The 26,720-nt window shown below is 45.1% G+C and overlaps 1 protein-coding gene across 4 annotated transcripts in view; it reads left to right on the top strand.

The window, feature by feature from the left end:
* RPAP1 (RNA polymerase II associated protein 1) overlaps window positions 1–25,458 on the top strand; it is a 219,531-nt gene extending 194,073 nt beyond the window's left edge. For all 4 annotated transcript variants that reach the window (XM_069950966.1, XM_069950968.1, XM_069950965.1 and 1 more), the window contains 21 exons: window positions 939–1,110; window positions 1,540–1,704; window positions 2,837–2,998; window positions 4,828–4,943; window positions 5,180–5,278; window positions 6,722–6,823; window positions 7,557–7,724; window positions 8,529–8,729; window positions 9,660–9,794; window positions 11,275–11,454; window positions 13,164–13,321; window positions 13,798–13,977; window positions 15,367–15,568; window positions 15,668–15,777; window positions 17,115–17,310; window positions 18,409–18,558; window positions 19,178–19,320; window positions 19,826–20,630; window positions 21,163–21,339; window positions 21,528–21,584; window positions 23,653–25,458. In XM_069950966.1, coding sequence (XP_069807067.1) covers window positions 939–1,110; window positions 1,540–1,704; window positions 2,837–2,998; window positions 4,828–4,943; window positions 5,180–5,278; window positions 6,722–6,823; window positions 7,557–7,724; window positions 8,529–8,729; window positions 9,660–9,794; window positions 11,275–11,454; window positions 13,164–13,321; window positions 13,798–13,977; window positions 15,367–15,568; window positions 15,668–15,777; window positions 17,115–17,310; window positions 18,409–18,558; window positions 19,178–19,320; window positions 19,826–20,630; window positions 21,163–21,339; window positions 21,528–21,584; window positions 23,653–23,799 — 3,825 coding nt within the window. In that variant the 3' untranslated portion in view covers window positions 23,800–25,458. The remainder of the gene's footprint in view (window positions 1–938; window positions 1,111–1,539; window positions 1,705–2,836; window positions 2,999–4,827; window positions 4,944–5,179; window positions 5,279–6,721; window positions 6,824–7,556; window positions 7,725–8,528; window positions 8,730–9,659; window positions 9,795–11,274; window positions 11,455–13,163; window positions 13,322–13,797; window positions 13,978–15,366; window positions 15,569–15,667; window positions 15,778–17,114; window positions 17,311–18,408; window positions 18,559–19,177; window positions 19,321–19,825; window positions 20,631–21,162; window positions 21,340–21,527; window positions 21,585–23,652) is intronic.
* Window positions 25,459–26,720: the final 1,262 nt, after the last annotated feature.

Below are 26,720 nucleotides of genomic sequence, written 5' to 3'. Positions count from 1 at the left end.
ATACCAGCTTTCACACAGGTCCCACTGTGTAATCCTTTGTTCTCTGCTCTCTGCTGGTGACTAATATCCCTCCTCGCCTCTCCATAGGTTACACAGGGCCCAAGATTTCCTGATAATGAGCAGTGAATGAGAGAGGGGGGGGGACCTGGGGGAAGTCTTATTGAATGCAGATAATGGCAGATTTGCCTAATAAACCCAATTACAAACTTTCTTAAAATCGCCTATGACAGTGATTTTAAAGGGGTAATCTAGGATTTATAACCATGGCGTCACCGGCCAAGCTCAGTGTCAGATCGGGGTACCTTTAGCCCGCCTTTTAGCTACACTGAACATATGTCGTCTCTAGCTGTCCATATTTATTATCTCTAGGTCAGAGGCAGATGGAAGGAAGCAGTAACACGCAGGGATTGTTTGGTTTGTTACGTTGTTTCATATTAGTTGCATTGGAGCAACAAGAGATGCTTGCATCCTCCTTAAAGGGATACTACAAAGAAAACTTTGTAGTAGAAATTTCTTTTTCAATTCAACTGGTTTGAGAAAGTTGTATAGATTTGTGATTTACTTCTATTAAAAAAATTTCCAGTCTTATCAGCTGCTGTATGTCCTGCAGGAAGTGGTGTATTCTCTCTAGTCTGACACAGTGCTCCCTGCTGCCCCCTCTGTCCATGTCAGGAACTGTCCAGATCAGGAGAGGTTTTATATGGGGATTTGCCTCTGCTCTGGACAGAGGTGGCAGTAGAGAGCACTTTGTCAGGCTGGAAGGAATACACCACTTCCTGCAGGACATACAGCAGCTGATAAGTAGTGGAAGACTTGAGATTTTTTTATTTGAAGTAATTTACTAATCTGCATAACTTTTTGACACCAGTTCATTTTAAAAACTTTCACCTAAGTACCCCTCAAGGTAGGTCTCATGTTGTGTCTCTTCATCTTTGTAGGCTGAGCCCAAACCTGGTAAGGTAAGCATCTTTGCTCAAAAAATGGCTGCCAAGAGGGCCGCAGAGGCAGCAAAGAGCTCAGGAGCCCCTACCGCCCAGCCCCAGCGTGGTACCTGTGTGGATCCGGTGAATGTCGATCCCTCGGATGGAAATCCATCTGCCCAGACAGGAGGTAAATTCTCTGTGAATGTCATTTACTAATAGTACTTACTATCTGTCTGGTAGTGCGAGGCATCATTTCCCTTCAGTGGTTTCCTCCATGGTAGGAAGGGCTCAGAGGGTAAGCAGCTGCACCGGTTGTGTGTATGTGTTGTGTGCATGACTCTCAGCTCACCGCTATTTGCTATTGGCCCCCACGTATTATCCAGTATTAGAAAAACATGGCCGCTTTCTTCCAGAGACAGCACTGCTCTTGTCTCCAGGTCAGGTGTGGTTTACAATTAAGATCCATTCACTTCAATAGAACTCTGTTACAAAACCTGCACCCAAACCGGAGATGAGAGCAGTGCTGTCTCTGGAAGAAAGCGGCCATGTTTTTGTAACGCTGGAGAACCCCTTTAGCCGTCGTTATTTTCTAATCTTCTGTGCTCTACTATTCCAGGTGCAGGAGGTGTAGACAAGTCCCATGTGGTCACCGGGGAGGGTCTTCGGAGTGCTGCGGGTCATGAAGAAGCGGAGAGGATACATAGAGAGAACGTGGAGAGGCTGCAGGCCCTGTCCCAGGAGGAGATCCTACAGGAACGGGACAAGCTGATGGCCCAGCTCGGTAACAACATGGAGCTTTATTGTATTGTTATATGATTTGTGATAGTGACGACTGCTAGACAGCATTGTAGTGTCTGCATCAGTGTGTGACGCTTTACACAGCGGGGTGTATAGAGAGTCGTGGTTACCCAGGCTTAGGGCAGCATTAGACGGACTGATGGACTGACGGACTGTCAGGTCAGCGCTCTCTTTCTCCTTGTTCCCTGCTGGCTGTCGGTGCTATTACACACACAGATAGTGAGCTTAGAGGAGCGTGGGGAAGGGGGCCTTGGAGAGCTGCAGAAGGGGCTACGCCCTCCAGCTGTTGCAAAACTACAAGTCCCATCATGCCTGGACAGCCAAAGCTAAAGCTTTAGCTGTCCAGGCATGATGGGAATTGTAGTTTTAAAACAGATAGAGGGCCTGAGTTTGACACATCTGCCATAGAAGATAAGGGCGGTCTGCTGCCACCACTCCTATTACATGGAGCGACGGCCAGCAGATCAACGCTATTGTTATCATGATTTTAGTTCATGCTAAAAGGCAACGATTTGCCGACATGCATCCAACTTCTTCAGCCATCTGTATTGAAATGCCAAGCGAATGTCTCAGGTAAACAGGGTGACTATGGAGACAGGCTGGGCTAGCATGGGGGGGATGATCAGGTTTTCAGCACAAATTGAAGGAGTCTTAAAGTGTCACTGTGGTTTAAATCTTTTTTTTTTTTTTTTTTTTTTTTTAAATCAATAGTACAGGCGATTTTAAGAAACTTTGTAATTGGGTTTATTTACCGAAAAATGCGTTTTTATCATGAGAAAGCAGTTTGCAGCTCTCCCCCCTGTTTAATGATTTTCCATGGAGAGGGGAGGGGTGGAGGGAGATGAGGCATCAAAACAGGACAACAAAGAGTTAATTTACAGCTACATCACGGGGCTATTTCCTCTGAGGTCAGCACTGACCTCTCTGACCTCTGAATACCGGCTTTCACACAGGTCCCACTGTGTAAACCTTTGTTCCCTGCTGGCGACTAATCTCCCTCCTCCCCTCTCAAAAGCTGTAAATCCAAAATTACCAAAATGCCTCTGAGCAATAAGAAAGGGGACCCTGTCTTTTAAAGGGTTAAAGTTTCCTGTTTTTATTTATGTCTCCAAAAGACCCGAAGCTGGTTGCTTTCCTGAGATCGAAGAGGGAGCAGCGGACCACCCAGGAGAATACAGCTCAGACTGTCACTATGGAACATCTTCATCGGCCAACAGTGACAAATCCATCTGAGCGGACTGGAAGCGAGGAGGAAGAGAAGCCGGGGCCGCTGTCAGGTGATCAATCACTGCCAGGACCAGGGCCTCCGCAGAGCAGATCAATAGCACTAAATCCTGGGGATGAGCTCAGCACAATCGGGGAATGCTCTGAAAAGGCTGTGCTATATATTACAGCTGTATCCCTCCTCTACCTATAAGGCTGAGGACCTCTAATGTACAGGTAGACGAGGATTTATGCCATGACGCTGTATATCAGTCGCTGACTAAGATGTTTGTTACTTCTCCCAGTGTTTCCAGCTGAGTTGTCACATTTTTGTTCCTGAACGTTTCCTATAGATTACCTGGAAACGTTATTAGGAACTTAATTTATTAATGTGCTGCATGCCTTTCTGTACACCAATCAGCCTTTAAGGGGTTCTCCTAAAAAACAGGGAGGACAGAGTTTGTGGGAACAGAACAATCAAGTGATACTTACCTGTCCCGGTGCCCCCACCTACAGTCACCCGCTTGTCTCCTGCTTAGAAATGCCTGCTCAGCCAATCAGTGAGAGAGGCGGGGCACCTCTACAGTCACTGACTGGCTGAGCGCGTAGTTCTTGTGAGACCACAAGATGGATAAGATGGAAAAATCACTGCCCGACCCCTTTGTTTCGGGAGAGATAAGCTGAGATTAGGATTCTCCAGCTGCAGCATACCCCTCCCCAATTGTTCGTCCGTCAGTTACTGAAAGCGTATGGGGACCTGTAATGCTCAGACATAATGGTTAGGTACGGGTGAAAATACCGTGTATGCCAGGGCCCAAGGTCTGATAGCAGAACATTGCCCAGAGAGTCACATCACAAGGGGATTTCTCCCGTGCTAAAGTCTAACACTTTCCCATTCTTCTTGCTTCCAGTGAACTGGCCCTGAGAGCTGACAATTCATTATATTACTGCTGTCTGATATATTACACTCCTGACAGGCGTCATTGTCGCAGGATAATCGATATTACTCACTGTAGCTGTCGAGTGCTGCTGACATGTTCTAGAAGGATCCAGCTATTGATCGGCTGCATAATCCACACTGAGACACGTAGCTGCAGCCTCCATCTTGCTGTAGAAGCACGTATATATGTCTCATGAATAATACAGCCTCTGCGTATAGAAGAGGAGATAGATGTTTAGGTGCCGCATATATGCATCCCTGTCCCTGATAGCATGGACCACCGTAAAGAAACCCAGGAACAAACTAATAATGGTGACTCGGCCCCCCCCTCCTCCCATTACATTTACTTCTATTTAAAGTGATATTGTCCCCTCTCTCCGTATCAGGAGTTCTCAGCACCTTCTTAAGCTTATATTCTGGACATTTCATATTACACTGTATAAAGGATTTCTTGGTGGTCTCTCCTCTAAAAAATGCATGTTTTTGTTGGTGGACGGTGCCATATGGGCAGAGCTTCACGCCCATTGTGCCCCCATATCATTGTAGGCCCCGCCCTCTCCGTGACATCATTGCCGCCTACACCCCCACCGCCTCCTCAATTTCATCGGAATGGGCCGACCTAGAGGCCTAGACACCCCCCCCCCCTGATCTGGCTGCCACAGAGGGGCTGGGGCCTATGTCTCTAGGTTGGCTCATTCTGATGACATCATGAAGGGGTGGGGCCTAAGCGGTGATGACATCATGGAGGGTGCGGGGCCTACAACAATGATGTAGGTGGGGATATGGGGCATGACAGCCATGAACTCCGCCTATAAGGCACTGTCCACCAACAATAACTAGTGATTCGTGGGGGCCTGAACACTCTGACATGTCTTGGGTCTCTGCAACAAGTTTGTTATAATAAGAGGGAGACGTTGGAGTCTGTGAAGTAACATTTCTCAATGAGTTTCTCTTTTCCCTTAGTTGGTGATCTCCCGGTAAAGCCTCAGAAGGAGTGGCTGCATATGGACAGCGTGGAGCTGGAGAAGTTGGAGTGGATAAAGGACCTGCCGCAGACCAGACAGAAGAAGACTAAGAAGGTGTCTGTATAGATGTATATAGGGGGCGCTAGGGAGCACGCTCTTTTTTACTGGAGCAGAACTATTTTTTTTTCATACTTTTCTCCCACAGAGTATTGCATGGCCTATAGGACAGCTTGGTGGTCTCCCCACAGAGACACATGGCCCAGTGTAATTGTACGGGTTTTTTTTACTTTATGACCAATCATGTAATAGTAACTGCTAGAGATATGTAAACATAGTGATTTGTGTTGTAGGGGATACAAGCACGATTCAGCCTGAAAGGAGACCTAGTACCGCCAGATGCCGACATACCAACTCATCTGGGGCTGCACCATCATGGAGAGGAGGCCGAGGTAATTTCACGCTGATATTGTCATTGTTGTATTGTGTCAGGGAAGTAGTTTTAAGTGTTACTGTCACTTTAATAAAAACTTTTGACACAGTTGTGGTCTGGTGAAAAGTTTCACTGGTACTCCGGTGATAATCTTTTTCTTTCAAATCAACTGATTTCAGATAGTTATAGATTTGTAATTTAAGGCTATGTTCACACTACGTATATTTCAGTCAGTATTGTGGTCCTCATATTGCAACCAAAACCAGGAGTGGATTGAAAACACAGAAAGGATCTGTTCACACAATGTTGAAATTGAGTGGATGGCCGCCATTTAATGGCAAATATTTGCTGTTATTTTAAAACAACGGCTGTTGTATTGAAATAATGGCCGTTATTTACTGTTATATGGCGGCCATCCACTCAATTTCACCATTGTGTGAACAGATCCTTTCTGGGTTTTCAATCCACTCCTGGTTTTGGTTGGAAAATGAGGACCACAATACTGACTGAAATATACGTAGTGTGAACCCAGCCCAAATTAGTATTTTTCACCTGCTGTATGTCCTGCAGGAAGTGGTGTGTTCTCTCCAGTCTGACACAGCGCTCTCTGCTGCCACCTCTGTCCATGTCAGGAACTGTCCAGAGCAGCAGCAAATCCCCATAGAAAACCTCTCCTGCTCTGGACAGCTCCTGACATGGACAGAGGTGGCAGCAGAGAGCACTGTGTCAGACTGGAAAGAAGACACCACTTCCTGTAGGACATACTTCAGCTGATAAGTACGGGAAGACTGGAGATTTTTTTTTAAATAGAAGTAATTTACAAATCTGTATAACTTTCTGAAACCAGATGATTTGTAAGAAAAAGATTTTCACCAGAGTATCTCTTTAAGATCCCTACTGATCACTAGGGCCAGGAGAAGCGCATGGCTGAGCCCTTCCCTCTTTGCTGGCTGCTCTCTCTTTGTCTCGTTGCCTCAGCCCCTATATGCTTCTTCCAGCCCTATATAACACTCAGTGGGGTCCATACATTCAGACTTTCACTAATCAAAACTATTCCGTGTGACCTGTGAAAAGTTTTTTTTAAAGTGACAGTAATGCTTTAAGTTTAGTCATACTAAAACTACTTCTAGCATACAATATATTTGTTTTCCTTAGTTCAGGGGCAAGGAACCCTGGCCCTCCAGCTGTTATAAAACTACAACTCCCATCATACCCAGATAGCCAAAGCTTTGGCTATTCAGACATGATGGGAGTTGTAGTTTTGCATGAGCTGGAGAACCTAGGTTCCCTACCCCTAGTCTAGATCCTGGAACACTAAATGTGTGCCTAATCTTTAAACTAACTTCTGACATGTAAGAAGTTGTGAATGATGGGGGTGATAGTGCTAGGACCCCGATCTTTTCTTAGAATGAAGGGGTAGACTCTGTAGCCACTGACTAATCCTTTGTGTTTTATTATACAGAGAGCTGGTTACTCCCTGCAGGAGCTCTTCCATCTTTCTCGCAGCCAGTTTATTCAGCAGAGAACCCTGTCGTTGCAGGTTCTGGGGCGTATTGTGAAGAAGGTAAGGGGGTGCAGGACTGACCTTACATGTCTCTGACTAATAGGACATAATATGCATGCTCACAACGGCCAGCGATTTATCTCAGTTCAGTTTTTCCTATAGCATAATGGAGCGATTAGCCATATTAAAATCTAGAGCAGGGGTAGGGAACCTTGGCTGTCCACCTGTTGCAAAACTACAACTTTGGCTGTCCAGGCATGATGGGAGTTGTAGTATTGCAACAGCTGGAGAGCCAAGGTTCCCTACCTCTAAACTAGATCCTTGTTCTCCTTAACTTCTGCCATTGGGAGGCCCCTTATACATAAGATAATCAGGAAATCACCAATAGTAATCAGGCAGTGAAATCCGCAATCAACGCCAGTGATATACAGGACATAAAGACCTCTGCTATTAGTCTAGGGTTGGATAGCATTGGCAAAGTGTCCAGTTGAGTAATTTAAAGGGGTACTCTGTTGAAAATGTTTTTCTTTTCAAATCAACTGATGTCAGAAAGTTATATAGATTTGTAATTTACTTCTATTTAAAAATCTCCAGTTGTTCAGTACTTATCAGCTGCTGTATGTCCTGCGGGAAGCGGTGTATTGTTTCTAGTGTGACATACTGTTCTCTGCTGCCACCTCTGTCCATGTCAAGATCAGTCTAGAGCAGGAGAGGTTTTGGGTAGCTGGGGCAGGAAACTTACTCTCCACTTAGGAGCATGTGGTTATATGTGTTTGATGTTGTGTTCTTTTAGGCCAAGCAAGGAGAGTTTGCTTCTGTCCTTAAGGGAAGTGTGCTCCGACTGTTGCTGGATGCGGGGTTCCTCTTCCTCCTGCGCTTCTCTATAGATGATCCCATAGATAATGTTATTTCTGCATCTGTGGGTGCATTGCATTCCCTACTGGTATCCCAGGAAGATGAGGTGAGCAAAGAACGGACGCGTGACCACAGTCGGCTTATTGTGATCTTACGCATTACACTATTTATTACTGTAATACAGGGATGGGGAACCTTTGGCTCTCCAGCTTCTCCAAAACTACAACTCCCATCATGCCTGGATGGCTCCATAGCGTATACTTCTCCCTGCTCGTCCTTGTGGCCGGACGCAGTCTGAACATTCAGACCAATCACAGAACTATCGTTTAAAAAAAGTGAACGATTATCAGCGATCAAACGACAAACAAATAATCGTTAACTTTTGTCTTTCAACGTGTTTAAAAATTATCGTTGATAGTTCACCGATCGCAAGAATGATCGTTAATAACAGCAGTCGGAGGATGTAATAACATACGTGCCAGCGCCTACCGGGGAGGCCAATAATATTTTTTTGTGAACTGCTTCTTTAAGGCAGGGCTGAAGCTTCTGCTCCACCTTGGTGCTTCCTCGAGTGCTTCTCTGCTGCACGTTGGCTGACCGTCACTGGACTCCTCCATCCCCTCTGCACAGGCTGCTGTTTTTCCCTTGAAATTTCAAAATTTGCTCAGTTTAGATGGTAAATGGATTCCCCCCCCCCACTGAGGTTCCCAGTGTTGCCCATCACTCTATTCTAACAGACTCGGGACCCCTGTTCTCCTGACCACATGTGATCATCCTGTCGATACTGGATAAGTGTTGCTTGGAACATTCCTTATAAGAAGTGTAGACTTGTGCTGTATTGCCTAATGCTGTCATAGAAAAGTAATGAGCTATGCACGTCTTATGGCTCCACGTTCTTTGTTTTGGGCAGGAATACTTGGATAACACCTTCTCTTGGTATCAAGGAACGAAAGTGTTTCCTTTCCTACCCAATCAAGAGGAGGAGGAAGAGGAGGACGATGAAGAAGAGATGGACATCCACATCAATAAGTCCACAGGAAAAATGGAGAAGCAGAAGGATAAAGAAGAAAAGAAAGCTGATCCTGATGTCGCTCAATATGATGCCATCAAGGTGAGATGGTAAAGCACATAGGGGAACGCCAGTCCGTCACCAGCGGGTGGGAGGGCTCCATGATAGGGCTCTCATGTCTCCTGGCATGTGGCTGCTCTATGGGCAGAAGTGCTGAGACCTGCAGCATGGGACAGACGGACCCTATATTAAGCAGCTATCAATGAGTATAACATACGTGAAAGTACATATACACCAGAGCAAAATCAAAAGGTCTCCAGGTAACGGCATTGTCCAGTAGGTGGCAGTATTATAATTATCATGTTTCCTATTGTGCCTTGTTACGTAATACGCCGACTAACCCTCCTCACTCAGGGTACTATGGGGCACCCGCCCTGACAAGGTCAACCCCTTCCCAATCTACTTCTTGGTACTGCCCCTAATTTGACAGACTCTTGATATCTCGCCCTCCGACGTGCGTTTCCACTAAATAATCGGTATCCTCAGGGAGGGCGTGGAGTAATCGTCAGGGTAATTCAGTATAAGACGAGGTATCCTTCTTTGCAGCCTCTACAATGATGAATATGGGGCTGCATACACTCCCACTGGTGCGGGTGGAGTGATCAGTGAGGTTTCTTTTAAACGGTGTGACACTTTATACATAAACAGTCACATCCGAGAGACCTATCGTCAAATGGTTTGTGGGTTAATATGACCCCCAATACCTGGTGACGTGGTACTCAGAACCACTGCTGCTTAGTTATACAAAAAAATAAGAAAGACTTCTTCCTAGTGTGGAGGTCAGTCATTCCCGACAGGTTTCTCTCACATTAAGTGGGATCATCAGGGGACATACCCATAGACGAACAGTAATTATTAGATGCACTTTTATTATTAGATTCATTTTGTAAGTACATATACTCTGAGAACTCCTGTTTTTTCTATGTTTAGTTTTTCCAACAGTATAGTAACTTATCTTATTATTACATTTAGGGTCTTCTGAAAACCAAGTTTCATCATCGACTAAGATACATCCTGGAGGTTGTGAGGCCGCCTGCCCCAGTAGTGCTGCAAATTTTAGATATCCTTACCAGAGTGGCCCGACATTCTGCGGCAGCCTGCAGCCAGGTGAGGTGTACATCAAGCTCCATGGGGGGGGGGGAGGTAGGATGAACATAACTGTGCAAGAAATAGACTGGAAAAACATATACTGCATTCTCAAAGCAGTACAGTAACTGAGAGTGTATACTGCCATATAGCTGCTGTATATATTGTCACTGTATATACTGCATTCCCCAAGCAGTACTGTAAGTGAGAATATATACTGTTATATAGCTGCTGTATATACTGCATTCTCCAAGCATTACTGTAAGTGAGAGTATATACTGTCATATAGCTGCTGTATATACTGCATTCTCCAAGCATTACTGTAAGTGAGAGTATATACTGTCATATAGCTGCTGTATATACTGCATTCTCCAAGCAGAGTATAAAGAGGAGCAAAGACTCCCAGGGCCACAACTACAGGTAACACTGATATTGTGCTCATTAGAAGAGACAGACTGCAGTATTTCTTTATGACATTACATCTTATGATTGACATGCAGTATAACACGACTGGGGCTCAGTATCCAAATTTGATAATTTTTTTGGTTGCAGGTTGCACAATTATTTTGGTCACTTGACCATGGTTGTGTGCCCTATGCTAGTGTGTGTGTCTAGCCCAAGATAAGGGTTACACACCGACTGATAGATTGCATTGTCACATTTAGTCATCAATTCAAATGAATGTCCGTGTTATGACCAGAATATGACAAGGCAAAAAATTCCAAACTAGTTGGATTGTTTGTACATACATATACACATGCACATACATACATACATACATACACACCTATACATACATAAACGCACAGACACACATACATACACACCTATACATACACATACTGTACACATAGATACACACATGCACATACATACATACACACGCATATACATACATACACACACACACGTATACATACATACAAACCTATACATGCACATAGATACACACATGCAAATACATACATACACACACATATACATACACACACACATATACATACATACACACACGTATACATACATAAACACACGTATACATACATAAACACATATATACACACCTATACATGCACATACACATAGATACACACATGCACATACATACATACATACACACACACGTATACATACATACACACGCACATACACACATATATATATACACCTATACATGCACATACACACACACACATATACATACATACACACACGTATACATACATAAACACATATATACACACCTATACATGCACATACACATAGATACACACATGTACATACATACATACATACACACACATATATACATACATACACACATGTATACATACATAAACACATATATACACACCTATGCATGCACATACACATAGATGCACACATGCACACACACACACACACACACACACACATACATACATTTTTTTTCTCAAATTCTGAACTCAGTTTTTAGTACAGTAGGGATTACTGAGAAGACTCTTTGCTGTGTTATCTGTAGCTCCTAGATTGTCCACGGCTGATGGAGACCGTTGTACGGGAGTTCCTGCCCCTGCAGTGGACCATGGAAATGGAAACCAATGCTCCTGGCCCTTCCAGCCTCCATGGTGTGCCCTGTGCTGCAGCTATGAAGTTTCTCAGGGTGTTGGCTTCCTCAGGCCGCCATGCTGCTGCCAGACTGGTAAGTAATACGACAATTGTACAGATCTTTCCAAATTTCAATGGTTGAGATTCTCATTTAATGTGGACAGTAAATGGGTAGTACAGCAGATGGCGTCCATTGTAAGTGTATGGAGCCTGTCTCCTGCAGAAAGAGGAGCTGGGGAGTTAAGCGCTTATTCCAACTAGGGCTGGGCGATATGGGCAAAAAATAAAATCTCGATTTTTAAAAAAATTTGGACGATTCTCGATTTAAATCTCGATTTTTTTTCTTTTTTTGCTAAATAAACAGAACATTTTCTCCCTGCAGCATCAGATACTATTTTAATGATATTTCAGACAACAACTGTATTGCTTTCCAGTGTAACAGAGCCCCCATATAGTATAGGAAATCATGTTTGTGCCTCCATCTACGTAGGGTGTAGTAGTGGAGGTCTAGTGGATAAGGGGTGTAGTAGTGGAGGTATAGATGAGGGGTGACTGGGGAGACTGAGGGGGAATGGGGTGACACTGGGGGACACTGAAGGCGACTGGGGTGACACTGAAGGGGACTGGGGGGGACACTGAAGGGGACTGGGGGGACACTGAAGGGGACTGGGGGGGGACACTGAAGGGGACTGGGGGGGACACTGAAGGGGACTGGGGGGGACACAGGGGATTGGGGGGGACACTGAGGGGATTGGGGGACTGGGGGGACACTGAAGGCGACTGGGGGGACACTGAGGGGACGGGGGGGACACTGAGGGGATGGGGGGGGACACTGAGGGGACTTGGGGGGGGACACTGAGGGGATTGGGGGGGGACACTGAGGGGATGGGGGGACACTGAGGGGATTGGGGGGGGACACTGAGGGGACGGGGGGGGACACTGAGGGGACACTGAAGGGGACTGGGGGGACACTGAGCGGACTGGGGGGGACACTGAGGGGATGGGGGAACTGGGGGGACACTGAGGGGATTTGGGGACTGGGGGGGGACACTGAGGGGACTGGGAGGGGACACTGAGGTGATTGGGGGGACACTGAGGGGACTGGGGGGGGGACACTGAAGGGACTGGGGGGTGACTGGTGCAGCTGGGGGTGATTGGAGCAGGAGGGCACATACATCTCCTCCTCCTCTCACCTCCGCACACATGCTCTCCTCCCGGCCAGACATGGAGGTCCCGGGTCTGTGGAGGAGGAGGCCGCAGGGACTACAGTAGGTGGTGATCGCGGCGCTGTGGGTCACGGAGCTATACAGCGGGAACGGGGATCTGCACTGAGCCCCCCCCATCCCACTGCGGCCTCCTCCTCCACAGACCCGGGACCTCCATGTCTGGCCGGGAGGAGAGCGGGACGCTCAGTGGAGGGGGCGGGGGCAGGTCAGCGGCGGCGCTGTCAGTGGCTGGAGGCCGCCGGCACCGCCCCTCTCCAGCCTGGCCACCCAGCATCTTCTCCCCACTCACCCACACCGCCCCTCTACAGCTCTCCCGCCGGCCCGCACCGCAACCCACCTTCCTCTCAGCTCCTCTCTGTCACAGCAGCCCAAAATAATTTTTTGTGAAAATCGAATTTACGATTTTCACAAAAAATCAAATCGATTTCAACGTTCTGGACGATTAATCGAATTAATTCGATTAATCGCCCAGCCCTAATTCCAACCCTGTCCAAAAATCGGTATGCAGTAGGATACAATGCAGCTGCTGTAAAGACACAGAAAAACTGTTCACCATTCATTGTTTTTTTTGTTGTAGTTGAACACCTTTGACATGAGAAGCCGACTCAGCAGATTTGTGGTCCAGGAACCCCGAGATCTTCCTCTTATAAAGGGAGAAGCAGAGAGATTAAGTACTGAAACATTTCGCCTCTGGGCTATAGCTGCCGGCTACGGCCAGGCCTGTGATTTATACAGGTTGGTTACTAGGGTAGAGAACTTGTATGCAGTGTGTATTACAAACATTTTTTTCTTTTAAATCCTCTGATGTCGAAAAGTTATACAGATTTGTAATTTATTTCTATTTAAAAATTTCCAGTCTTTCAGTATTTATCAGCTGCTGTATGTCTTGTCGGAAGTGGTGTATTCTCTCCAGTCTGACACAGTGCTCTCTGCTGCCACCTCTGTCCATGTCAGGAATTGTCCAGAGCAGCAGCAAATCCCCATAGAAAACCTGACATGGACAGAGCTGGCAGCAGAGAGCACTGTGTCAGACTGGAAAGAATACACCACTTTCTGCAGGACATACAGTAGCTGATAAGTACTGGAAGACGGGAGATTTTTTAAATAGAAGTAAATTACAAATCTGTATAATTTTCTGGTGTCAGAATTTTTTGAATATGTGAATTTGACCTAAAAACTAAATTTGCTTTTATGCTTTTTTTCTCTTCCAGAGATCTGTACCCCATTCTTTTGGGAATCCTTCAGTCCTTTCCTTCTTTGATCACCTCTTGCAAAGAGAACACAACTCCATTGACTTTGTCTGTCCAGCGAGCGGCCGCTGTCATTACTCTGCTTTCCCATGTGACTCAGACTGCGGGCTGTACGGCTGAGCTGGAGGCACAACTCCACAGGTAAGAACATGGAGAGCCTTATGCCAGGGGATTGTACGGGCATGATCACATGATGGATTTCAGACATGTCATACCCATACCGTCACCTTCCACTCCCAGACTTTCTATAGGAGAGAAGTGTACAGCCAAGCACCCATCTCATTACAAGGATTGCTGCAGGTCTAAACACCCAGACCCTGACCGATCAAAACTTTTGACGTGTTAAAAGTTGTTTTCACGTAACTAGTAGACTCTAAGAAAGGGGTCCCTATATTCTGTTGGTCAGACACCCATTGATCAAACACTGATGGCCTATACTGGAAGAGTCCATCAATGCTAAAGTCTCAGTGAACCCATTTAAAGGGCTACTGTGGAGAAAATAATTTGTTTGCAAATCACTTGGCCAGAAAGTTGTAAATTACTTCTATTTAGGGAAAGATCCACCCTTCCAGTACTTCAGCTGCTGTATGTCCTGCAGGAAGTGTTGCATTCATTCCAGTCTACTGCCACCTCTGTCCATATCGGGAACTGTCCAGAGCAGCAGCAAATCCCCATAAAAAACCTCTATAGCATTCGCTATAGAGGTGTTTGTACCGCCAGGGGTATGCATGAAGGAAACATGTGGCTGCTCCATTGAAGAAAAACTCCCTTCTGTACAGACTATGTATGGATATATTCATAAAGATAAACCAGTTCAGACCCATGAACCTGACGTGTATCATTGTACTAAACACAACTTCTTCAAGAATCAAACCTTTAAAGGGGTACTCCAGCACAAATATTTTTATTTCAAATCAACTGGTTTCAGTTATATAGATTTGTAATTTATGTCTATTTAAAAATCTCAAGTCTTCCAGTACTTATCAGCTGCTGTATGTCCTGCAGTAAGTGGTATTTTCTCCAGTCTGAAACAGTGCTCTCTGCTGCCACCTCTGTCCATGTCAGGCACTGTATAGAGGAGTAGCAAATGCCCACAGAAAATCTCTCCTGCTCTGGACAGTTCCTGACATGGACAGAGGTGGCAGTAGACTGGAAAGAATACACCACTTCCTGCAGGACATACAGCAGCTAATAAGTACTGGAAGACTGAAGATTTTTGAAAAGCAGTGATTTACAAATCTGTATTAACTTTCTGACACCTGTTGATTTGCTGACTTATTTTCTGGAGCACCCCTTTAAATCTTGAAGACAGTACAGCAAATAAGGACTGTACTTACTGACCAGTTTTCATATACAGCTGTGCTTATGGAAGCGCGTTGTAATCAGACCTTAAAGGGGTATTGCGATGTAAATGTACTAATCCCCCTATCTATCGGTTTGTGCGAGATCTTCATGAAAAAGTCAAGACAAAAGTTTTTTTCTGCCAGTGCATTTTTCTTTTTACTGAATTCCCTTTTGCATGATTGTCAGCGCCCCTATAGATACGGAACCCCAGATCCCTCCACCCCCCGTGTCCTGGGCGGACATCACTGGACTATTGCCTGTAGTGGAGGGATGCCTGAGGAGATGTCTGCAGGAAACCTCGCACTGCCACGCCTGGGAACTGCTCCAACCCCTCAGCACCACATCCATCAATTTCATGGCGTCTTACTATAAGGCGGCCAGACGACAGGTGGGAATCCAATAACAGTTTTGTGTCTCTGTGTGTATATGTGTGTGTATATGCATATATATATATATATATATGAGTATTGTGCTTTCTCCTTCTTAGCCCACACTGAATACTGTTCTATGCAATGAGGAGGTTGAGAAGCTGACAGACAGTGTGCTCCTACCCTTCCTGCGTCATACAGCCGTGCAGGTCATGTGGGATTCTCTCAGGTAAAAGCTTTCCCGTGTTACCATACATTAGCGCTACAAGATCAGTGACCTAGAAATATGTTATGTGCAGGTGGGAGCCTTGGAACAGGAGGCAGCACAAACCATCTGTATAAACCGACTGCCGCCATATACATGCCCATACATCTTAGATTAAAGTCAGCTGAACCCACCACCATCACCGGGTTTCGCCAACTGTATAAGATGTGTAGGGGTCTTCTAAGGGCCCTATTACACGGGACGATTATCGTGAGAAAAATCGTTATATCGTTCGAATTTAAACGATAATCGCTCTGTGTAATTGCAGGCAACAATCGAAAACTCGTTCGTATGTCGTTGATTGTTAATTTAGATCTGAACCTAAAAATATCGGTAATCGTTCATTTGCTAATCGTTCGCTGTAATTCCACATTCGTTCGCTCAAGTTCCGCAATAACGATCGCAATAACCAACATAACAACGACTATTGTTCTGTGTAATATGAACGATTGCAGGTTAACGATAAACAATCTCGTTTGCGATCGTTAATCGTTAAAAATTGCTCTATGTAATAGGACCCTAAGGGTCCTAAGATTATCTCTCCGTGGAATAGAGACAAAGATCAGCCGATGATCATCTATTAAGGTTCAAACCTAAAATCATCGAGCAAAGACCGCCCATCACTGCGTGGAATAGCGATGCACGGCAGCCGACCGACGATTTCACAAGCACCATAGATTACCTACACATGTTGCAGGGCTTCTGCGCTCCTCCTTCCTCCCAATCCTGCGCGCGCAGCAGCTACGGTGCAGCCTGTCAGACTGCTTAGCCAATCACTGGCCAGGACCACTGCGGCCAGTGATTGGCTGAGCGGTCTGTCAGCTCAGACAGGCCGCACCGAAGCTGCTGCTGCGCGCGGGAACGGGAGGAAGAAGGAGCGCAGGAGAAGACCTGCAACATGTTTAGGTAAAGTATGGTGTGTAAACAAGGGCTGCAAGGACATCGGTAATGATTATCGGGCTGGGTAATAGGCCCAGTAAACAAGCACCGATATACATTATTGAACCGGCCCTGGTCGGCCCGTGAAATAGGACCCTTAGGTCACCTGTACCTAATGGAGCCTCCAACACAGCCGTATGTGTTTTAAAAGAAGCCCAGATCATAGCTTGTCTAGTCATAGCTGGGTTATGATCTAGGACTAGACAGGCTCTAACTAATAACATGTCTGCTCATGTCTGTTATTCCTAATGCCATCTTCCATTACGTTCCTATACAAGTCTTTCTCGCTGTACCTTTGTCTGCAGTAAATCTCCCTGTCATTGAATCGGTTCTCTTTCCCTCCCGTGTCTTCCTCCTGTCAGGTCTTGTTCCGCTGTGTGCAATCCCCTTTCCTGCTCCCCATTGCCGGAGTCGGTCAGCAGTATAGTGACTTTGAGCTGCGCAGGAGGAAAGCCGTCACTCAGCCTGCCTGGGAGCAGCTCCCCTTACCCCATCCTGACAGCGCTGCTCAACCTCATCTGCAGTATCACAAACATCCACAAGGGGCTGGTGAGCAAGGTGAGCGGCCATGATGGCAAACTCATACACAGAACTGGAGGGGATGACTGCACCACAGGGCCGAGTTACTTTATAGAACAAGGGGCAGCTAGTAATACTTGTTTTTTGCCCACACTACCCTGCTCCATTCCCTGTGACTTCTGAAGCACAATTCCCTCTGGTAGTGCCACAGTGTACCAGGTGCAGACCCTTCAGCTCACAGAGCATTGTCTAGACCTGACAGCGTTTGTCCACTTCTCAGCTGAGAGGCCTAGGTATGTCCTGCAGGAAGTGGTGTATTCTTTCCAGTCTGAAACAGTGCTCTCTGCTGCCACCTCTGTCCATGTCAGGAACTGTCCAGAGCAGCAGAAAATCCCCATTGAAAAACCTCTCCTGCTCTCCAGACTGGAAAGAATACACCACTTCCTGCAGGACATACATCAGCTGATAAGTACTGGAAGATTTTTAAATAGAAGTAAATAACAAATCTTTATAACTTTCTGAAACCAGTTGATTTGAAAGAAAAAGATTTTCACTGGAGTACCTCTTTAATAGAGGCATATGGTTAAAAAATATGGGAATCTGTAGCACAGCTCACTGCTGTCATCTGCCATTCTGTTCTCGGCTCCCTTGTCCAGCAGTTGTGTCTTTAGGTCCCGCCTCCTCCAGCTGTCAATCATTCAGGAGGATGTGGCAGCCTGAAGGGTAGACAGGTGAGCCGGAGAAGAGGATGCTGGATCACACAGCAGCGTAATAGGTAAGTGCTGTGTGATCTGGAAGCTGGCAGTTTGCCTTTATCGTTATCGTTCTTACACCCCCTGTTTACACAGAAAGATGTGCGGCTGATAACCATAAATTTTGGGGTGTGTTCTAAAGACATGATCGCCCAAGGATCGCCTGTTTTCCAGGTCCTCAGCGGATCGCTGTCACTTTTACATGGACCCATTACATGGCTGCAGTAGTGCTTCTTACATAATCTTCCCATGTAAAAGGCCCCTTAGTAATCATGGATTTTCCTACACATATAAGAGTTACTGATAGAGTATACGATGCAGCTACGTCCACATTGGCACAGTTACACTGTTTTGTGCTATCACTGTGTGTTTGCTTTCCCTGCAGTTCTCCTTTATCCTGGAATACAAAGGACTTCAGAATTACCTGCTCAAGATAAGCGAATGTCCGACCCCTCCAGTGACCCCATCGTCCAGCTGGCTCCTGCGGCACGAGTACCACTTTCAGTATTTCCTATTATCTCTGCTGTATAAAGTGGTTCGTATTCTCTTCCTTTATAGTGTCACATTTTATCATTCTCTGGGTATGTTCACATGGGCAAAAAACATCCCAAAATGATCAATTTAATGTGGCTTATTATTTGTTCATTTACTTAAGGGATTATTCAGGATTAAAGAAAGCACAGCTACTTTCTGGCAAAAACAGCGCCACCCCTGTCCTCAGGTTGTGTGTGGTATTACAAATCATCTCCATTCACTTTAGTGGAACTGAGCTGCAAACCCCCCCACACACAAAGGAGAGGTGCTGTTTTTAGATGAAAGCCGTAATTTTTTCTAAACCTGGATAACCCTTTTAAAGCCCTATTAAAGGAGAAGTCTGGACAGACCTGTGCTGGGGAGGATAAAAGAAATACATGCTCTCACCTCCCCGGTTCCAGCTGGTGGCCACGCACCACCGATCTGCTCCCCGGCTGCTTCCTGGTATTATTGGTGACCTGGGTCGGGACGTGTCAGGTGTGCTCAGCCAGTCAGCAGTCGTAGAGGGATCCCGTATTTTTTTATTTCCTGTTCTCCTTCCCGTTTTCTCTCTCTCTTATTATTATACCAAATATTCAGAAGAGATTGTAATAATTTTTTTTCTGTTTCTCTTTAACCAGGCCGGTATGTGCCCAGAGTATTCCCAGCATGCATCACTTTGCCATTCTGTCTCCATTGTACTGCTGAGCCGTCTCCTGCCGGGCAGCGAGCATCTGGCCCACAAGATTATTTCCTTCTTTACCTTCAATCCAACCTTTATGCCGTAAGTCCTCTCTCTGTGCGGTGGGCTTATAGCTCCAGACTAGTATATTGTGCACATACTACAAATGGCCTGTCCTTATTTCATCACTGTATGTAGTCAGTAACTTATGTTATTTTATATTGCCTTAAGCTGTTACTTCTGTGCCCGGTCTGTAGAAGTTTACTGTTCACATTACGAATATGGATTTAACTGTGGCTGCATTCGGCAGCCACAGTTAAATACATGCAAAAATATAAACCCCTGAGCATTGCGTCAACAGTCTTAAAGGGCATCTGTGATCTTCAAAATGGTGAATGTAGCATAAGCATAAACAGATTGCAGCTGCAAGGTTGCACCAAGTTTTTGGTGCACTTAAGCCCTACCCCTTTTCTGTAAAGCTACACCCCTTTGTCATGCAAGGTGCAACTTATGTAATATTAGAGCGATCACTCTTGCACCTAACAACTTCCCCCCTTGTCCTATGATTTTGTTTTTGACTGTTCTTCTATTTCTTTATTCTTCACAGAGAAGGAAGCTCAGGAGGTCCCCAAGCAGCTGACCTGTCCGATAGATTGCACATAACATCTGACACTAAACAGGCGCCCCCTAGTTCGGTTGCTGCCACCTCTGTCGCTCCAAGTCGCGGTGCTCTGCTAGAAGAAGCCTTCAGAGATCTCCCATCCATCAGAGCCTGCTATCTGACTCACTTTGCACACATGGAGCCAGCTCTCCACTATTCCAGGGTTGTCTACCAGGAAAGGACTTGCTTTGTCCGAACCGCTTTGCTTCCAGAAGCCAAAGGTCCGATTTTGCCATCCGATTGGTCGTTCCTTCCGTTGATCAACCTCTACAATAAAGTGACCAATGCAGAGACCAAAGGGAATATTGTGAACTCCCTTCCTCCTGATCTGGTGAACACCGTCTCTAGGAACCTACAGTGGATCTTCCTTTTGGAAAATTGGCGCCCGAGCTGCTTACAGAGTATACCCACAGCAGCGAAGCTCGCCCGCCTGGCCTGCGTCTTCCTCACGGGCAGCGACCTCTTCCTAGAAGGTCCTGTCCATACATACACTGCCGCTCTCACCGTCCTTTACTGTCAGCCAAAGTTCATGGACTCGCTAAAGCTCGATGTACCTCTCCCTGGGCTGGCTTCTTTCTATGATTTTTACATGGACCTTTTGGAGCAGTTTGAGGGTGTTTCCTTTGGGGACCCCCTATTTGGAACCTTTGTGCTCCTCCCCTTACAAAGACGTTTCAGCGTCCAGCTCAGGCAGGCGATATTCGGAGAACATGTTAGCAGCTTAAGATCCCTGTCTGTGCCCCTTAAAGAGGTAAGGTATCAGAGTATATATTATATATGCACAAGCTGGGGGCTCTGTTGATACCTTTTGGAGTTGGGAATACTCCTTTAAGCAGCTTATAGCAAGAAAATACAGTGTTTGGCTATGTTCCCACTCTGATGATCTTTACCACCACTGAATTCGGATGTGGGCACATCCGTGCACGCCCGCATCCGAATTTCCCACTGCACACAATGGAGCATGTGGCCGCAGCCGCTCGCTCCATTGTGTGAACTGACAGGGTTCTCTGCGGCCGCTATTCAATGAATAGCGGCCGCAGAAAATTGACATGTCACTTTCTTGCGGTGCCGCTAAGGATCCCGGGAGGAGTGTATACCATGTGTATAGACTCTGGCCGTGATTCCCTCAGGTGCAGCACTACGTAAGTACCGCAGTAATGTTGTAGACCCCAATATATCCTTTCACAGCTTTTATATGGGAGCATAGCTGACCCGATCAATCCTTATCAATGAATTTTTCTCTTCTTCTACCTTTCCCATACATTCTCTTTTTTTCCCTTCAGTTTCCCGTCTCGCTGACCTTGTACACATCCCCCCCTGAAGATAACTTGAATCTCTTGCGTCTCTATTTCCGGACCTTAGTGACGGGATCCCTGCGCCAGACCTGGTGTCCTGTCCTGTATGTTGTGGCAGTGTCTCATGTGAACAGCTTTATTTTCTCGCAGGATCGTGTTACTGAGGTACAGTAGTTCTATAAAACAGTAGGTGGACATGCGTAGGGTCAGTAACTGTATCCAATGTGTGTCGAGCTGTATTTCGGAATTTTACTACAATAGCAACCGTCTAGGATTACACTATTGCTTAGAAACAGGAGTCCTCCTGTAACACCATTCATACGCAATTCCTTACAGGTCTTTGTTTCTTACAGGAGGTGGATGCAGCCAGAAGAAGCATGCTGAGGAAGACGTACCTCTTGGTGGATGAGGTATGTTCTGTGCACTGTATTTTGGCCGACACTTTCCTCTAGTGTAGTATTTCCTGCGAATGAATCTCACAAGAGATGGATGTTTAACCCCTTATGACCCAGCCTAATATGGCCTAAATGAACAGGAGCCAATTTTCATTTTTGGATTTTTATTTTTTTTTTCTCCTCACCTTCTAAGGTAGTATTACACAGAACGTATATCATTCTAAAAATCGTTCGGATTTGAACGATAATCGTTTAGTGTAATAACAGACAGCGATTAAATGGAATAAGACGTCGTTCGCAGTAGCGGCGAACACAGTGGCGACTTCAGGACGAACGCAATAACGATCATAAGTAACGATCATTGTTCCGTGTAATTGGGTGAACGATTTCAGGTCGTTCGCCATAGTGGTCGTTTGAGTAAATGGTTTTGTGTAATAGTACCCTAAGAGCTATAGTGCTTTTATTTCTCTATCTACAGGGCCTGTATGTAAGGCTTGTATTTTTCAGGAACAAGTGTACTTTGTATTGGCGCAATGTAACAAAAAATCAGCAATCCTGGCTTTTTTTCCCGCCGTGTTTGAACAATATTGATATATTTTAATAGATCGGACATAGGATATATACTATGTTTATTTAATTATTTTTACATGTTTTATTTGTATAATGGGAAAGGGGGGTGACTTAAACTTCTGGAGTATGAATACGGCATGGGTCATCTGGTCACAGGCACCTATGCCATATCTTTACAGCAAGGGTCGTCTAGGGGTTAATAGAAGGAGCCAAGTCCTCTTATTCCTTTTGTAGTGACAAAGACATATGAGAGGTTTTGATGGGTTGGGGTTTGGGTGTTCAGACCCCCCCAAGATCACTAAATAGAGCCAGGAGAAGCATGCAGCTGAGTTCTTCACTCCCCGTCTCCATGCAGGAGTTGCTCTTCATAAACTTACTATAGAGCCTGTCTCCTGCAGCAGCTATCCAGTGAGTTAAGGACTTAGCTGAGTGCTTCTCCCCAGCTATATCTAGTGACTGGTGGAGGTCTGAATACCCAGACTTTTGACACTTTTTGTGCTACATTCTTTAAAGTGATAGTAAGTCAACTCCGTCACATATATCTTCCCATTACACATTATAGGAATATTGTATTTCCATACTAGTTTTGGAGTTGTTTAGAAACACATTAATGCAATGTTCCCATTAGGACAACCTTTGTCCATATAACCATTCAGAATATGTGGAGGTCTCTGTTGGGATCCCTTGATTTTTGACCTCCCTACATTAGAGAGAGCTGCTGCAGCCACATCAGGGAGACTGTGCAACCATCTGCAGGTCTTTATTAGACTCTTACTCCAGTCATATACCTTCTTTATAGGCGAATAATATCTATTTCTTACTGAGTTGGGCTGGGTTCACACTACGTTTTTGCAATCCGTTTTTTCATCCGTTTTTTGCAAACAAAAAACAGATGCATTTACGTGCATCCGTTTTGATCGGTTTTGCCATTGACTTCCATTGTAAAAACTTTTTTTTAACAGACACAAAAGTAGGGTCAGCTACGTTTTTGTGTACGTTAAAAAAACGGATCCGTTTTTTTTTTTTTATAATGGAAGTCAATAGAAAAATTGATCAAAACGGATGCACACAAATGCATCCGTTTTTTTTAAAAAACTGTTTGCAAAAACTTAGTGTGAACATGGATGAAAAAAATATTCGTGTGTGCATCCGTTTTGTTGCGTATTTCCATTGAATTCCATTATTTAAAAAAACAGATCAGTTTTTTTTAACGGACACAAAAGTTAGGTTGACAAAGTTTTTGTGAACGTTAAAAAAAAAAATAAACGGATCCGTTTTGATCCGTTTTTTTTATAATAGAATTCAATGGAAAAACGGATCAAAATACACACACATGCATCCGTTTTTTCCATCGTTTTTTTTTTTTTTTGCAAAAAACGGATGAAAAAAACCAGTGTGTGAACCCAGCCTTACAGGCAGCTTACGTCTATACTGGTTTCCCAGAAGGAGATAGTTGTAAGAATACATAGACTTGGCTTGTTCTGGTATTTCCTAATCTTGCTTCCATTTCCAGGGTCTGAAGAAGCATCTCCTGTACTACAAGCAGCCGTCCAGCGACAGTCCGATGGGCTTTGAGTTATATGACGCCCTTCCACCTCTCAGGGAAAAGTATCTGAGAACGGTAACAGAGCGACAACAACCGGCCAAAGAGGCGACATAACCCGAGAAACCAAACCATGGACACTAAATAGGTGCTGTGACTCCTGATAGAAGTAGAGCAGGTATCTAAGGAGCCACACAAACCCCTAAGGTGTATTCAGCTTATCTTATATGTTATAGCGCTAGAACATCCACAACCACCTATGAACCGGAGACCAGGGAGAACCCAGAGCAGGCCGGTAGTACATCAGCAGTACAGCTCTTCTCTGGTGGGCCACTTCACTGGTTTCACATGAACATGGAGATCCGAGGTGGTTGTCACCCTCCAGGAATCCCGCATTAAAGCAGCTCTTCACATAGTTGGTATGGTACGTAGGAGACTTGCCGCCAGGTGCTCATCTCCGTGGGTCATTTAATGTGTGTGTGTGGATTAGAGGTTATGATTCAGTGGCAGTACCTTCTTGCAAAAACAGCGCCACCTTGTCCTCAGGTTGTCTGTTGTACCATTAGGTACATCGCTTTAAGATTTTTACATCAATAGACAGGTGCCATCACAGGGAGGCCGCTGCCACGCTCCTTTTTTAGATCTGCAGCCCGGTTCCTTCCCATGGTCCCCATCTATTCCTGGTCATTGGCCTGGCCTGAAGCACTGGAAGCGGGCATGCCTGCCCCCAGTGTGACGTTCTGCCCTCCCCTCTGTGTGACGTGGCTCCATTAGAATTAATAGATTGGAACTGAGATGCCAAACCCAAACTGTGGACAGGAGAGGCGCTGTTTTTGGAAGAAATAACCCCTTTATGTGTTGTCCATTAAAGGCTGTTGTCCTAACACCTTTGCAGTTTTTATTGCATGTTCAGGCATATACAGTAAAGACATCCATAGGCTCCATAGACGGGTGGCCAAAGAGGTGTCAGTCTGACCTCCTTTAGGTGGTATACGGTAGGGTTTCCATTATAGAATACTAAAGTGCAGATTGATGTTCTGTTCCATAGAGCCGTGCCATCCATCATATATTGGCATCTGTGTAGGAAAATAATTGCAGTTTTATTCATTCCATTTCACTACGAAGTTGCATCTTATAATCCGGCTTCATTTACTTCAGTCTATGGTGGTATGGTGGGCTCTCTATGGTGGTATGGTGGGCTGTCTATGGTGGTATGGTGGGCTGTCTATGGTGGTATGGTGGGCTGTCTATGGTGGTATGGTGGGCTGTCTGTGGTGGTATGGTGGGCTGTCTATGGTGGTATGGTGGGCTGTCTATGGTGCTATGGTGGGCTGTCTATGGTGGTATGGTGGGCTGTCTATGGTGGTATGGTGGGCTGTCTATGGTGGGCTATGCATGGGAGCAGTGTGAGAACACATTCTGAACTTATACTTGCAGAATCACCTAAATCAGGGGGAGGGAACCTTGGTTCTCCAGCTGTTGTAAAACTACAACTCCCATCATGATAAAGCTTTGGGTGTCCAGGCATAATGGGAGTTGTAGTTTTGCAACAGCTGGAGAGCCGAGGTTCCCCACCCCTGATCTAGATACTTGTAACCTGTTTTACCCTCTGAGGTATGAGACCCCTTGTAAGATGATACCTGGATTCCTCGGCCCTGATCTCCTTGCATTTGTTCTTCTCTCTTTCGTAATCCTTCATTGTAACTTTGTAGACTCAGCATTTCTACCATAGAGAATTATGTGTGTTGAATAAATGATTATATTTTTCAGTTTTTCTCTCATGTCCAGGAAACTATTTTTTAACTATTTTATTAAATTTTTCATAAAATATATGTAACAAATACAAATATGTCTATACGTATGCTTAACGTAAGTGTAACTTTCTTTTCCAGAACAGTAGGTGGCGCTATTAGCATTCTTTTGTATGTAAGCTGTGGTTGGCACTCCATATGCCTTGAGTATATTGCTCCCCCTTAGACTGTACAAAGTGTATGACCAGATAGCACAGGAGAATAAATCCTGACCCCTTGTCTGATACAATTATGCTTTTAAGGGATTTTCACAATTTTCTTATCCACAACATCTTGTAAAAGTGTGATAGTTGGACATGCACAGCCATCTCTCCTATCATACCTTGCCTGGATGCGGCAACCACCTAAGCAAGTAACCAGTTTTAGTTGGACCCCCATCAGTCACTTACTGCATGTACTTTCAATGTGCTTTTAAATTTGGAATACTTCTTAAAGGGAATCTGTCACTAGGTTAATGTAGCCTTAAATGAGGGCAGCATAAACTAGCAACAGAAATGCTGAACAGATTGGTGTATTACTTACATCATTTTGTTTAGCCGTTCTCCTGATATGCAGGAGAATAGGATTCCTGCCACACCCCTCCACCTGCGTTTTCGACACAAACGTTGGTGGCACCATAGAGGCCGTGCCTGCTGCCACTAATTGTAAAATGATGTAAAAATTATTTTATTACAAAGTAACATAACTTTATTATAGCAATGTATTAAAAAAAATAATCCTTACTCTCCGGAATGTCTCTTTAATTCCTGCAGATCCATCCTCTGTATAAGTCATATTGGCCTGTCCTTTTTATTACTGTAAACTTTTATGCAGACTGACAGTTCTAGTCTAGAAAGGCAATATAAATGGACAGGCGTGCGAGCTGACGTTCTCCATCTTCCCCCCGCCTGTCAGTATCCTGCTGTGTACGGCCTGCTCTCCCTTATTCTCTTCCATGGTAGACGTGTGCTTGTCAGTGCATTTTTTGGGCCAGAGAAGGAAACGCCATATGAAGGATTACACAGTATAGCTGAGATTTTAATAGAACGGGTATTAGGATTGTAGACTAGTAAATAATTTTATGCTGCAGAACAGTATATTCATACAATGTGCTCTCTATATATTTATATATAGCATCTGCCTTTAAAGGGGTAGTTCACTAAACGAAAAAAAAATCTTCAGTTTTTCAGTATTTATCAGCTGCTGTATGTCCTGCAGGAAGTGGTGTATTCTCTCCAGTGTGACACT

The sequence above is a fragment of the Dendropsophus ebraccatus genome, chromosome 13 (genome assembly GCF_027789765.1).
Source record: "Dendropsophus ebraccatus isolate aDenEbr1 chromosome 13, aDenEbr1.pat, whole genome shotgun sequence".
NCBI lineage: Eukaryota > Metazoa > Chordata > Amphibia > Anura > Hylidae > Dendropsophus > Dendropsophus ebraccatus.
Note: the sequence above shows the minus strand (reverse complement) of the source record. Positions and strands in the feature narration are given on the sequence as shown.